The sequence below is a fragment of the Acyrthosiphon pisum genome, chromosome A2, assembly GCF_005508785.2.
Source record: "Acyrthosiphon pisum isolate AL4f chromosome A2, pea_aphid_22Mar2018_4r6ur, whole genome shotgun sequence".
NCBI lineage: Eukaryota > Metazoa > Arthropoda > Insecta > Hemiptera > Aphididae > Acyrthosiphon > Acyrthosiphon pisum.
This window is the reverse complement of record NC_042495.1, coordinates 83,292,669-83,308,521: the sequence shown is the minus strand read 5'-3', so window position 1 is coordinate 83,308,521 and position 15,853 is coordinate 83,292,669. Positions and strand designations below refer to the sequence as shown.

General features: G+C 29.4%; 1 protein-coding gene across 1 annotated transcript; it reads right to left on the bottom strand.

Moving 5' to 3' along the window:
- Nucleotides 1-665: 665 nt before the first annotated feature.
- Nucleotides 666-1,906, bottom strand: LOC100166504 (apyrase-like). The gene is made up of 2 exons (XM_029490440.1): nt 1,701-1,906; nt 666-1,223 (listed from the first exon to the last, which is right to left on the bottom strand). The coding sequence occupies exons 1-2, from the start codon at nt 1,701-1,703 to the stop codon at nt 681-683; spliced, it is 546 nt and encodes a 181-aa protein (XP_029346300.1). The 5' UTR covers nt 1,704-1,906; the 3' UTR covers nt 666-680.
- Nucleotides 1,907-15,853: the final 13,947 nt, after the last annotated feature.

Sequence of the window (15,853 nt, the reverse complement as noted above, 5' to 3'; positions counted from 1 at the left end):
TTACCCGTGATGATAATAGTTCTGTCACTTGGTGTTTGTGGGTCCAGCAATGTAAGTTGACGTGGTTTTCCTGTTAATGTCTAGCTGCAACAGCTCTGTGATTTCTCGTATCGTGCACGTAAGTTTATGTGATCGTATGTGCTAAAGCATATTGCTATTATTATTATTGCATTTATTATTTGTGCCTTCTGGCTGTACCTATACAATTATTAAACAATTTTTAGACTTTCAAGCCAATTATTATTTATTTTATAATCTTTAAGGATTTATGCATGGCAACCAGACAGTTGGTATTATTATTATTATTATTATTATTATTATTATTATTATTATTATGTATGTATGTATGTATGTATGTATGTATGTATGTATGTATGTATGTATGTATGTATGTATGTATGTATGTATGTATGTTATAGAATGATTGCAACTTTTTAAGAACAAAAAAAAAAAAATACATTTATACAGTTCACTACAAAAAGTATGTTAATTTATTTATATTAGAGCGACAAAGACTGCCCACTAGGTACAACTTTATACGCCTTTATGCGCCTACAAAATTAAATATATATTATATGTATATATTTTTAGAAAAATTTTATTTTTTAACAACTTTATATTATATAAAGAAAAGTATATTTTCAATAACTTGTAAATAGTTTTTGAAATAATTATGTGTCTTACGCGTTTAATGGATACCTCAGTGCAAAATGTATATTATTACCTTCATCTTTTTGTCCATTGCCGGCCAAAACCTTCACCCAGGGTTCCAAAATTTTGTTTTGGATTAAATAAAGATATCCAGTTTTGTCGTCTAGTGTTATTAGTTTAGAATTATAGGTGACCAACTCTGATAGCTCTGCTCCTCGACCGTTCACCGACAAGTTCGTTTTTAACCTATCACCATTACTCTCGAAATCATCCCATTCAATCGAGATTTTTTCGTCTGATGGTTTATAAGTCAGGTGCCCTTCTTTGAAATAACTGATCCACGTATCAGGCTCGTCTGGGCTCACCGAGTTTCTGTCCAAGTCAGCGATAATAGCTATGCGGTACTTGACACTGCCATCTAAAAACTTTATTGGTTTGGTTATTGGGTATTTAGTATCTATAAGTTCCGTTATCAAATTGTGATTGGAATCCGAGACAGAGGTTGCTGGGGCACCGAACACAATGTTGGTGGTTATCGATGCCAAAATCAATAAATTAGTAAGTTGGATGGACTGAAACACATTGCATTAATAATAATTAGTATTCCGTTAAATATCGTATTAGGTATTGACAGAAAAATATCTCATCAGATTAGGAATACAAATATATCATGTTTTATGCGGTGTTAAATAAAAAAAACGAGATAGTGTAATGCAAATTTGTGCAATATAAAGTATAAGAAAATCGGCTGATTGGGTATTTTAGATTCTGAGCGGAGCGATGAATGTATTTCAACGATGTGTGTTTTTTTTCTGTGTGTAAACATATTATTCGGTAGATGAAATTCTTCGATTTTCATCCTTAGAATACCTATTTTCTCATGGTAAAGTGAACCTGATTGGTACTTATGAGAGATAACATTTAAAATCAGTTGTTCAAATCACAATTGTTTTGAAAAGCATCGGGGAAAACAAAATAATATTAAGGAAAAATGAAGATTTTCACGCAAAACCCGTATTTGAGTTTAAACCGTTTAAATGAATTCTTACCATTATTTCTATTTTCCAAAAAACTGCAGTATTATTTAGAATTTATTATACACAATGTAAAAACGAGAACTCGATACAAACTAAAACGTTACTTATACGTATACCAACTAGCATATGGGAGACAATACTACGCGTTTTTATATTAACCAGTTATGAAAAATAAAAATGGTATGAGTCTCAGATAACACAGGTGCTTACATCATCCTAATTAAATAAATTGAACAGATGTTATTTTTTTAACTAACGATAAAATTGCTAATGATATAATATTCAGATCAATGCGAATTACTTTTAACAAAAGCTAGACTACATATAATTGTGAAAATTATAAACTGATAACTACAATATTATATTATAATAAATAAAATAATCTACAAACTTTGGGTTTTATCAAATTAATGAATTAACCTTTAGTGATGCTCTTGGTTTACATGGTATCACTGTATCAGACCCGTATAGTTGCGCGCATTTTTTTCCATTCAAATTCTAATAATATAAGACCAATTTTTTTTTTACTCTATTTTGAGTTATATTATTAATCGTTACATATACGGATTAGGTAATTAATTTGAAATTTTTATGTAATAGACAAATGAAAAATGAAAAGTTATATTTTGACATTTTAGCGATTGCATGGTTATCACTAAAAGAGATAGCATTACTCAATAGATCACTCAAAAAATTATTTATATGACATTCAAAACAAACTACGAGGTAAATAATTACCAAGCGTGCGTCACCAAATGTAAATAAAATATAACCATCATCATCATTGAAATGTTCCATAGTAAGAGACCCCATTCTTCGTACACCCCACTGCTAACGATTCTTAACCTCGAAACATTAGAAAAACGTCGTCTGCGATTAGATTTTTACTTTTCGTATAAAATCTTTACAGGAAATATTGACTGTCCTGAATTCCTAAGTCGTTTCTCCTTCCATGCACCAACTCGTAACTCCCGGTCTAAAAACACTTTTTATCTTAATATAGAAGTAACTTATTATGCAAGCAATACTCCCCATCATAGAATTATGAAAACTATAAATAAATTAAATATCAATACTTTCATATCACCAACCTTAAACTCATTCAAATATTATTGTAATTTCTTACTTGCTAGTTCATAGCTACAAGTATATCATATGATAATTATATTGTACATCATTGTTTTTTCTCTTTCATTTCTTCTCTTTTTGTATATTACTGTTATCGATCGATTGTCGTTATTATTATTATGTATGTAATTGGGCCTGGCCCGTCGAAAACTTAAATAAATAAATAAATAACGATAATTTGTATTGGATTTATTTATCAAAATAAATATTGGACATATAATATACAATTAGAATTTAAAATCCTCTAATCATTGACTAATAAGTATAATAAAAATGTCAAATATTAAAAATGTATAGTATATAAGTAAAAAAAACAACACTAGGGAAGTCGCTCTGCTCTTTAGTAACATGTAACTGTCGAGTGTCCTACGAACGACTTATGTCAATGTAATCGTAATGGATATGTTAGGTTTGAACTCGGTGATAAATCATTCTTTAGGAAAAATGATTCTTCGATCAAAGATTTTCAAGGATATTATATTATTAATTATTTATTTTGTTATTGTTAATTTGTTTTTAGACTATTGCAACTTGTCCACTTGGTATATACTAATTGAGACATTTTGTATAGGCTTGTAAGCTTGTTACATTATATAGTGGGTGACCTTTGGGTATTAATGGAGTGCTGGTACAAAATACGTAGGTGTTAAATGTCAATATGAATATTTTTTTATCAAGTTACATTTATATGTTTGCCACAGATTAGTGCTAGATTAAGAAATATATTCCACCTTGCTCATTATAATACATCATTATTCATTAACTTTAGACATTTTTAGTTGTACTAAGTAATATACTGAGTGTGAAACACTGTTAACTTATTTTAAGTTGTAGCAATAGTACTGAGTTATAATATACTATGGATGGAACATTGTAAACTTTTTTTATTTAGTTTATTTTTCTTGATTTAGCATTTTTTGGAATTTTCAACTCCAATTATTGGGCATATTTTTAAATTTATAATTATACGCATATTTTCTGGTTTCTCAGCGCTAAAAATTCACAGCTACAAATGTTATAAATCAGAAAGTAATAATTAATAATAAATTACATTTGAAATCCATAAATTCTATGTTGACATTGGATCACATCTATGTACAAGGCTGGGTTAAGAACCTACTGGGCCCCGGGGCTGGACTTTAATATGGGCCCTTTTGACAAGGTCCTTTAATAAGACGCTATCGCGATATCGCTACGCCCGCAGGAAGCTACATTTTTCTAACTATTTCACAAATTGACGATGACATTATAAAATTATAAAATGAATAGGTAGGTACCTATATTTATTTTATGTCTATAAAACTACTAATTTATTGTAGTATAATAAAAGTTAATATTTCATATTTCATTAATTTAAATTCAAATTTTCATAATGACTTTTAAATTTATTAACAGTACATTCAAGACAATTAATATTAAATAACAGTAAAATGCGTCTTTTCTACCATAGTGCTTTTGTAGGTATTTACTATTTAGTTGTTTTTATCTATTTACTATTTATAGAAAAACTATTCTTTAAAATCACTGAAAAATGTGTATAAGCTTAAAATTGTTTGGACCCCTTTCATTTTAGTACTTGAGAGGGCCCTGAGGCTTCCGCCCTGCCTAGACCCTCCTTTAATCCGGCCTTGTCTATGTATCATTGTTGGTAATTTTTCCAAAATGTATTGATAAAAATAAATTAATTTGTATGCAATTGTTCTACTTGAGAACTACTAACCAACATTGTTAAACCAACGCATATCTTTCGCTTTTTCAGGGTTTATAAGTAGATCAAATTAATTTTTTAAATATGTGTTTAAGTTCTTCACTGTTATTGTACGCCAATAATGGCTTATGTTACTAATGTTGAATTATCCTATAGGTAATAAAATAAAGAAAAAGAAAACCAACGAAAACCGTTTGTCGGCTATATTTGTAGATATTTTGCTTTCTTGCAACTCGAATGTCATGCCATCATGTAAGAGGAGACTCAATATTTCACTGAAATACAAATTTTTATTCATATTGGAAAAAAAGAAAAATATGTAATCAATATAATACGTTCAGGCCTTCGAGTGGTTTCAATAAATACGGTAAAATGGGTCTGCGGCCAATATCCGCTAAACTACCCACTACACGCAGTATCGTCATTGACTCTCTTATATGATATTAACTTTTCCTATGGGTTACCATTTAATACTTGGCGTATTTCTATATACACGTAGTACCTACTCATAATTTTAAACTACTTTATTTATAACCCTGCGGATTCAATATCCGGTTAAAGGTTTCCATTAATCACTTAAGATCAAACGAGCGTTTCAACTAAAATATAACGTAAACGTTTCAATGTTTGTCCTTTAAACTGATCAAATAATCAACATAAGTCAACCCGCAACAAAATTATATAACATCTATTTTTATAAATATACATATACGTTCGATTTTAAATCAAAGGTCTCAGAGAAACCGTATTATTATTATTATATTATTATTACTGTGTACTCCAGTAGAGCTTTTAACAGAGTTACCTATACTGGTTGGGTGATGTGATTGATGAACCATCTAATTAGCCGCGAGCCGTCCCGATTTTACTCGACAGTAGCGGCGATTAAATTACACGCATACGTCTATATAGACTCCTCATCTAGAGAGTAATCGAATTCGGTTGACCGAAAGGTCCACTTCAAAGGACCACCATATCAAACTCGAAGATATATATTATTATTATATTATTATTTAGTGGAACTCTTTATCTTAAGTGATCCCCTCGGAATATGCATTCAGCAAATAGATTATAATTTTTCGTTCAACCCATACACTTACGTATATTCTCATTTCTCGTATGATTACTTACGCGTTCCGGCTTTACGGTTATTTATTTGTATAATAATTTAAATTATGAATGTAATAGATTAGTAATTAAATTAAACATAAACTGTTTAGTTCGAATGCATATAGGTACCTACACTATAATTATACCTATATAGCAGAGGTATTCAAACTTTTTCATCCCGCGGCTCCTTTGTATGTTCGCTATATTTGTACGACTCTCAAATTATTATGAAAAATTGAAACAATACGCTATACGGATACAATATGATAGCCAATATGGGTTCAAACTCTGCCACGGGCGGCATTTTTCTTCGGGCAGTCATGGTGTCTGGAGAAAGAGGCCGCCATCCCCACCAGGACATGGCAGATACCTCAAGTGCCAACATAAAAATTCTCCCGAAAACAAAACACACACGTTTTCAAAACATACAGTACCCTCTCTCACAGTTCCCCAGGCTAATGACCTCAGTTGTCGAAGCCTCAACCCCCCTCTCCCCCAAAAAAACAGTGACTTTAGTTCTAGAAATAAAACTTCAAATAGTCGGGTAATGTGTTTCATTGTCGTCTCCATAACTGCTTTAATGATTATAAATAACATTTATATTAATTATACTTAGCTACATTAATTTTCGTGTCCGGTGCTTTAACGCGACTCCCTTCGACAACTCTCGCGACGCTCCTGGGAGCCAAGCCGCACAGTCTGAATACCTCTGATATCATATACGGACATAGTATTATAAAATCTATGTAAAATAAATTTTAGTCAGACTTAAAAAAGTGTAAGAATATGGTACATCGATTTAAAGAAATTCTACCCTAGTACCCTACATAATACTATCATATAGTAACAGATAAATGATTTTGAGTGATTATTAAAATATATAAAATAATATAGATTTAAATTCAATCAAAATATGGGTGAAGTAGGCAAGCGCTCTGCTGTCTACCTACACTAATTGTAGGTATCGAAATATCGAGTGTACCTCGCCATTGACTAATCACTGTAATGATATAAGCTAAATTTGAATACGATGAAAAATCATTATAAAATTTTCATTATAAAAACGATTCTGAGCAAGTCGAGGCGATTCACTCAGAATCACGTACGTACATCAAAATGTACAAAAAAAAATGTCCATTAATTATCCACTAATTAATTTAAGTACATTAAAAAAGAGGATTCTCATTTATCAACAGTTAATTTTATAATACTCAATGTTTTGATAAGAATGATGTCCATATAGTTAATTAATATACAATAAATATAAGATTTTGACATAGTGTAGGACGTAGGTATATTAATGTATAATATTATACAGTGGTACCTATTTACTACACATTTACGTAGGTATCAAAAATGGTCCAATATTTTTAGATTTTTCGAACAATATACCTAATATTAGGTAGGTATAATAAGTAGAGTAATTATTATAGTTTTCACATAGTCATCCATGTTGCAGAATAATGTATGTACTTATTATTATTGCATATACTTACACTCTTAATCAAAGAGTCATTAATAGAGTTATAACATTTTAATTAATAGTTTTATTTAAAAATAAATATTAAAAAAAAGTCAATACTTTAATAATGATTTTTGATGATTTTAAATATACCCTGCTGACAAAACTATAATAATATAACATGAATTATGTTAATATAATGTTTAAGCATTACAATTTTAAACAGTTGATTTTTCTACTAAATATGAATTTTATATATTGGTATTGTTTTGTATTAAAAAGAAATTCTCAGTTTTAGAATTTTAAATAAAAACAATTTAAAACAGAAATAATTTTCTTTATTTTAATATAACAAAAAAAAAATAATAGCGATTAAATAGGTACAAATTAAATAACAATGAAAGTTTACACAAATATAATTTAAGATTAATAAGTATATTTTGTCCATAAAATTATCGTTTAAAATAATGTACTAAAATTAGTCAGTAAAAATATCAAGCATCAATAATGGACAAAAACTGTAAAGTATTATTGGAGTTTAGACGAATAATGTTTCTCAAACAAACTTTAAATTATTTTCGTTTGTACATTTGTATAATCACCTCTCGCATACAATATGCTGTTATTCCTGCTCACACGAAGTTAAAATATATAATTATTAGGTATCTTATCATTAATTTTGTATAAAATATCATATTGAACACGATTCATTTACAATGTGTAAAGAGATATAATTTATTAATTATTATATTGATCAAATAATTATTGTTTTTCGTAAACTAATTTATATTGTACAGTATTAATACATTGCAATAATTTAAAAATTCAAAATATTTACCTACAACTTCTGGATGATGTTCATAATATGTCCACTCGTTATGATAACCCCATACTAGAAAATCCAATTCGTAAAACAACATTTTCAACTCAGTGACTCAAGATACAAAACATAATAATTGATTATATTATGTAGGTACTTACAAACCACGTATTAAATTGAGAAATAAGGTTTTAAACGTTTTTACGGGGTATGAAAAGAGCCAAAATGTGATAATATTTTTAAATATAAATAAATGGCCTCAGAAAATAAACCTTAAAAGATGATTAAATGGAATCAGAAACTATTTTACTTCATGTTATAATATTATATTTGCCAGAAAGTTACTGTCAGATTCGTGCGAAAATAAGATAAAACGATAACGACGTATATTATGACTAAGTGAGACCACAATAATTTATTAATCGTTGCTCCGTCAAAACAAATATTATATAATTTGTAGAACTATGATAATACGTAGTTAACATCTAATTGACTACACTGTACACCTAATTCAAACCAAGCTTTAAATCCTTAAAAGTTTAAGCTGATTTTTCTTCCGAGTGATTACAATGTCTTTAGTTGACACATTTAATCGCAATCGGTGTATATATACTGTCTTAAAATTGAGAAATAATTATTATAAATATATTGCAATATTCGAGCAAAATAAAAAAATCATCAAATCATTAAAATATAGGTATCGAATTACAAATTATGGCAATATTATTGCTATTATTTTTACTAGGCACTTTATTCGTATTGACTAGTAAACGTTTATTACGTTACTGAAACATAAATATGTTGAGATAATAATTATAGACCTACGCACGCGGCTTTGTGCGGAGAGTTTATTGTCGGTTTTTATTTTTGTTTTTTGTAATTATCTACTCGGTGACTATATTATAATATTATAAGACGACGCAGTAAAAAACAAATGGCCCCACTTAATTTTGGTTTAGACGTGTACGCATACTTAAGTTTTGGGGCTCGGCGGATTCGGGGGCAGCGTTGTTATATACTATACACTTACATAATAATATATATGTATACACAAAAGTATACGGGCGGGCACGTGACCTAACGGTGAATTATGCACAGTATAGTACGTGCTCATTGACGGGAGGAAAAAATGAGACAGTGATCCCCGTCTTAACCCGATAATTAAGAAAATAAACGGAGAAAAAAATGTCCTTCCACCGCCGCCGCTGCCGGTGCCACTTAACGCGGAGAATCCTCCGGCAGAATAAATAAAGAAAAAAATATATAAATATAAAACCCCTGTAGTTTTCGTTTCTTTCCTCCACATCATCCCCCTGCGACATCCCTCCACGCCATCACAACACCACGCACCACTCCCGCCGATCGTATCGTTATACTATATTAAACGCGCGCGTATACAATATTACACAGTCATTTTTGCCCCGCGCACTTTTTTCTCCGCTTTTAATCCCGGCACTTAATTTGCGACGTCGATGTTGTTGCAGCAGTGCCTGTGTGTCTGTGCCGGAAAATATTTTCTCGTAGCGTGCAAAAAAAAAAATGGAAATAAAACATGGGAAATCCCTCGACATCCTCACCACCACCTCTCCCTGCACTGCCATGATCCACACGACCGCGTCCCCCCCCCCCCCATCATCCAGTTGATGAGTCTCCGTTTTAATCGCGTTCCGCCCCGGCATCGTTAATTGACCAGACGCATTTTTCCCTTTCTTTACATTTCGTAATCCCGGTGAATTCGAAATACACGCAGACTCGCTTTCACGGATATTTTTTCGCCCGCTCGCTACACCGTCCGCCGTACGACTCTCGTCTCAGTATAATATTGTAATACAGGGTAATTCACCGTGCACGTTCATCACCCCCAGTTTTTCATTTAATATTTCAGTCATGCTAAAATAACTGATTTTAAACTTTTTTTTAAAAAAAAAGGTACTTGCTCGAAGTCCATTTTTTTAAATTCTTGAATTTTTTTGTTCTACGCTGCAAGGAGTGTCCAGTGGTGAATGGTGATACGAACATTTGTTTTTTAAAATGAGAACCTCTCCCTCTCTTTTTTTTTCTATAATAGTGGATATTTATTTTAATACTATAGTAGTATAGTGGATAATTGTTTTGATCATTTTGATGTACCTACCTAATTATTTGCAAAAAATGTAATCAGTGGATTCTGAGTTATCAAGTTGTTTATACTAAGGCTGAAAAATGAACTTACAGAAATATAAGTTAGAGTATAATATTGAATTTAGTATGTATTGTGTACCATTTTTAAAAACTTCTAATGTTCATAGATTATTATTATAAACTATAATTTTTAAATCATCATATAGCTACCATATCTTCTAAACCCATTATCAATTATCTATTATCCTTAACACACCAAGTTAAAAACCTCAAAAACTATACTCGATTAAATTTTGTTTCTAATGCGCGCGTCAACATTTTCATAAAACTTATTCGCTAAATATTTGAAAAACAGAAATTTAAATCATCACAGCAAACTCCTCGAGTACCAGCACAAATAATCTTTACAATTTTAAAATATGGACTTTAGTGCAATACATAAAAATTTCAAAAATACAATTTTTGAACAGCTGCGCATTATTGAAAAAAAAGAGGGGTAAGCGTGCTTTGTGAATCACCCTGTATATATAATGCAATACACACTATACATATTATATATTCAGCCACCCCCGCGAAAGTTTCTTCCTTTTATTTATTTCTGATCCGCAACGGCACTCGATTCTTTGCTCGGGGATTACAGCGTGGCCGAGGAAATTGCTTTCTTTCGAATAATATAAATTAAAACAACGCTGAACGAAAAAAAAAAAGTCATTGTCTTCATGCATAATATTATTATTATTAAACATACAGCCGCCATCACCGTCACCGCATGCGTTTGTTGTCGATTTTCAAAACAATCGTTCGGTAAAACATATTTTATGTATAAGTGTATATTATATCTGTGAAGCTATAACCACTCAAAATGTATTTATTAATAAATTCAAATTTTCCTAATAATTATTATATTAATTTGCAAGTTAAGCATTTTCATTAATCTATATAAGTTTACATCACACCTTATTTCTTCAAAACTGGTTGTTTTGTAATTTCCAAATTACCTAATGTTTTAATGTGTTTGCACTTTGTAAACAGCATTACAACAAGCACAATAATAAAATAGTTCTAAAGCATCTATCCTTAAATTTTCCCTAAAATAGAAGACACCAGTGCTTCATAGAGCTTATAAAACTTTAACTGTTCCAAAACAGTGAGCAAAAAGTTCTAACAACATTTTTTTGATAAATAAAAGAGGTTTGTTTTTTACATTTTGAATTTGTGCTATAACAAATAATTATGAATCGTGCAAAACGTTTTGACGTGATCAAAAACTTGGAAATGACAAAGCCGGTATAGGTTTAGGGGAACAGGGAGGTATAGGAAAATAAACTTTTGTGAATAAATGTAAATCGCAAAACTTACATACTACCAATATATTTTTATGAATACTTACAAATAATTTAGGTAAATACTATATTATTGAGAAAACTTGAATTAAAATATTTGATTTTAGGCAATAACTTCATGGTCGTCATATTAGGTACGCGTGCTCGAGCAACGGATGTGTATTACTTTTCTATTTAATTATTTATTATTCTCGGTTTCGAAGTGGTACTTATATTTTAAGTTTAAAATCTTTACGTTCGTGTAACTTACAATCTACAGACTTCATTCGAATATACGAGTATAATAGTATACATTACAAAAAAAATATACTGTGTAAAATCTAAATTGGGTTGAACAATATTATACACCTTATATATTATTTGTTAAAAGAGTGAGTTTCGTATTTCTACAACCGTGAATATGACGGAATTATTATTTTCATTCAGTAAACAGTTGCCTGTAAATTAATTTAAATTAATGTAACTAATGAGTATCTATAGTAGTCTTGTGTTAAACATCATAACATTAATTATTCTTATACACGTTATATAGGTACCTATATACATAGGTCGTAGAGACATTTTGAACCGTGTATTTACATGAGACAAGTAGGTCAATATTATATAGACGACATGACAGTCGAAAATATAATAATTGTTGGAAACGACCCGATGGACGACCAATCTCATTACCTATATTATCTAATGAAATATTTTACTCAGCCCGGCAGAGCTCTATACTGTCAGAGACGGGACAATATTTTATATTCGTATTTTTAATTATAAAATATACATCTTTGATAAAAAAAAAAAAAAAAACTAAAACTATCCTAAAATATCAGTTTTTAACAAGTTAAATTAAGATTTTTGTACTAGTGTATCGGTTCTTCGATTTTGATAAAATGTGAATACACGCTTTTTAGTTTTCTAGATCGATAAATAGAAACACTTTGTCTGAACTCAAATCTGTATCATAACAAACTTTTATCACGTACGTATATTATAATATTGTTAGATGCCAGTAGGAGATATTTTTGTGTTTAATGATATGACGCATTGTTTTCAAGGATCTCAAAAACATAATCTATCCATATATTATGTATAAGCCAAATACCACTCACAGCTCATTCGTCGTTACATCTCAAAAACTACAAAACGTATGACCTTTGGAATAGTGGTTCCTCTAATGATCTAGATGTGCAATAAGAAAGGATTTTCCGATGTTCACATTTTAAAGAGGTGGTCAATCAGGGATATTGAGATTCACGGTGTAAATTGAAACAATTTTTGTTGTTTACGGTTGCCATTGGATTCATATTATAATAGTAATAGTAGAAGTTAGTATTTTTTTTTTTTGTATACAAATGCTTGCCATTGGTTACTCCGATAGATCAGGTACAAGAATTGAAGAATGTATCAAATTGTAGCGCATTTGTCTCGAACAAAAAAACTAGGTAGGTATATCTTAAAACTAAATGTATGTCTGTAACATAGAACTATGTGCTATAGAACTCCTATGTTGAATTCACCGACAAATTTAAATTTTACTGCATAGTCACATTCTCAATTTCATTTTAAGTTGAAACTACATCCGATTAAAGAATGTGTACAGTTTCAAAAGTTTTTGTAATTACCTACTTCTTATACTGTATTATGATAACGAACATTATCACTTAGCATGTGTCAATGTGGTTGTAGTTAAATAAAAAAATAATAAAAACGATAATCACGTCAACCGATATAAATAAAAAAAGAAATGTATATAACATTTCCGAAAGAAAAAATATATAACAACTTGAAGTAGGTAATTATAAAAATTTTAGATTCTGAGTGGAACGATGAATGTATTGATTTTACAATGATGTGTGTTTTTTTATTTTTTTTGTGTCTGTGTACACGATAAGTAGTCGAAATAATGCTACGATTTTCAACTTCAGTATCTTGTTCGATCAGAAAGTGAATATCGTTGGTGCATTGGGCAGGTCAAAATTTAAATTTCCCAGTAGTTTTCAAAAGCGCCGGGAAAAACGAAAGAAAAATTAAGGAAAAACGGGAATTTTTACGCAAAATCGATTTTTCACAAAATTGAATTTGGTTTTTGGTGTAACTTTAAAAAAAATGACCGTAGATACATGAAATTTTATTGAATATTTATATTAGCATTTTCTATACACCATAACATTTTAAAAATATTTTGACTTATTTTGAGCTCTTTACAGACATTGTCAGTTTTCATTTTTTTTTTAGTCTTTTTTCTAAAAATATTAATAAAATTTTATTTGTTTATTAAAAAAGCTTGAAAATTTAATAAAAGGCTCCTAGTATATTGTTTCAAGAGCAGATGAAAAATTTTAAAAATCCTTAGTCACAGTTTTTTTTTATAAGCATTTAAAGTTCAAAAATTGACAAAATATGGAAAAATTAGCAAATTATTTTGAGTTAAGAATTCGTAAAAATTTTTCTTTTTAAATCTAAGATTTTAAAATGTAATACAAGATTCCTTATAAGATTATCTACCTTTATCAAACGAAAACTATCTATAAGAAAGTCAAATTAAATTTTTATGATCATTTGAAATTCATATTTTTACAACATTTGATATTCACTCGAATTCTCATGTAACGATTTTCTTATTTTGTTGTAATTAAAAAACGAATGACTGTAGATAGTTGAAAATTTCACTGAAAGTTTTGTCTGTTCGGCCAAAAAGTGTAAAAATTTAATACAAGGCTCCTGATATATTGTTACAATAGCAGTTGAAAAATATTAAAAATACATAGGCACAATTTTTTTTGATAAGCATTTAGAGATCGAATTTTGACAACATTTATCAAATTTAAAATGTAATAATTATTTCGTAGTTAAAAATTTATAAAATGTTCAATTTTTATATCTAAGGATTAAAAATGTAAAACAAGATTCCACCTAAGTAGGTAATTCTGTTACCAAAAAATTTAAAAAATACATAAGCACAATTTATTATTATAGTCATTTTAAGCCCAAATTTGGACGAAATCACATACTAATTTACCTGGAATAACTATTTTAGTTATTTTGTTGTGATTGTATATTATTCAAACTTCTAAAGTATACTATTATATATCTATGATAGTACCACGATTTGTTGTTAATGTATAACGCGTTATAAGTACCTAATGGATATTGTGATATGATTAATTTGGAATTTATTATAGATACCTATTATTGGTCAAATTTTTTTTTAATACCATAGATAAGTATATAGGATACCTTATATACCTAGATTGACATACCGTCTCCGCTCAGAATCGTTTTTCTTATACAGTGATATTATATCATTGAATTCAAATTTAATACATTCCATTATACAGTGACCCACTTGTAACCTACTGTACAGTAGAGCGACATCCACTTACCCACTTTTTTTTTTATTTTAATATAAAGTTAGTAAAGTTTTTTTATTATATTAATATATTTACATTATAAAAACAAAATTATATTATATATAAAAATTGTAACGGGTATAACCTGTGGTATTTTCAGTTATATGAAAGCAACTTTAAACATTACTATTTGCAACAAAATATTTTAGGAACGTTAACACATTTGCGTTTTTGACTGAATTTGTTTATAATTTATTTATTTTTTATTCACGAATATCTAAAAAAAATTAAGTCGTAAACAAAGTATAATTTACCCGTTTATACTATGATCGTTGAGTTTATTTTTTTGCATTACCTGTAGAGCTTAAGTAAATTATATTCCGCTGGTACTGTTTTTTTTTTTTTATTATTAAAGGTACACTTTAGAGTTTTTGTCCTCCTCTCGGGGTTTTGTGGTGAACGGGGGTGGAGGGTAACCACCGGCAACTGGCAACTGAGCTCCGCCTATGACGCCTGTTCGTGTGATGCGACTACTGGCTGGGCGGCGTCTCCGTACGTTTAGTTGCCACCCGACGCCTGTCAACCGGATTGCTCTCACACTTCATTTTAGTCAATAATTGACAAGCCACTATAATAGCCAGTCACAAAATTACTATAACGCAATGATATTATATTTTAAATGTATGATAATAATAAATATTTTTCCGATTTCACAAAAACATAATATTATAATTATTGTATTATTCATTTTAACTAACACCATCCAATCTATCTATATAATATTATTATACCATTAACATCGATTCAATAGATATAATTATAACATAATTTACACTCAAAGTCAATACTGATACTCAGCGGCCTCAAACATGAATCATATTATTATTAGTAATACTACTATGTTATTAAAATATATAGTAAAATATTATAAATTGATATAGGATTTTATAATCCTATAATTTTAAAATATTAAAATATCAATAATCATTATGCACAATAACCTAAAAAATCTTCTAATCAAATCATTTACAGGATTGAATTTGGTACATTCCAAGTGATTCAATACTTATTTAAATTTAAATTTTAGTTATAAATCGGTACAAGCTTCCAGTCCTCTGATCACATACGAATA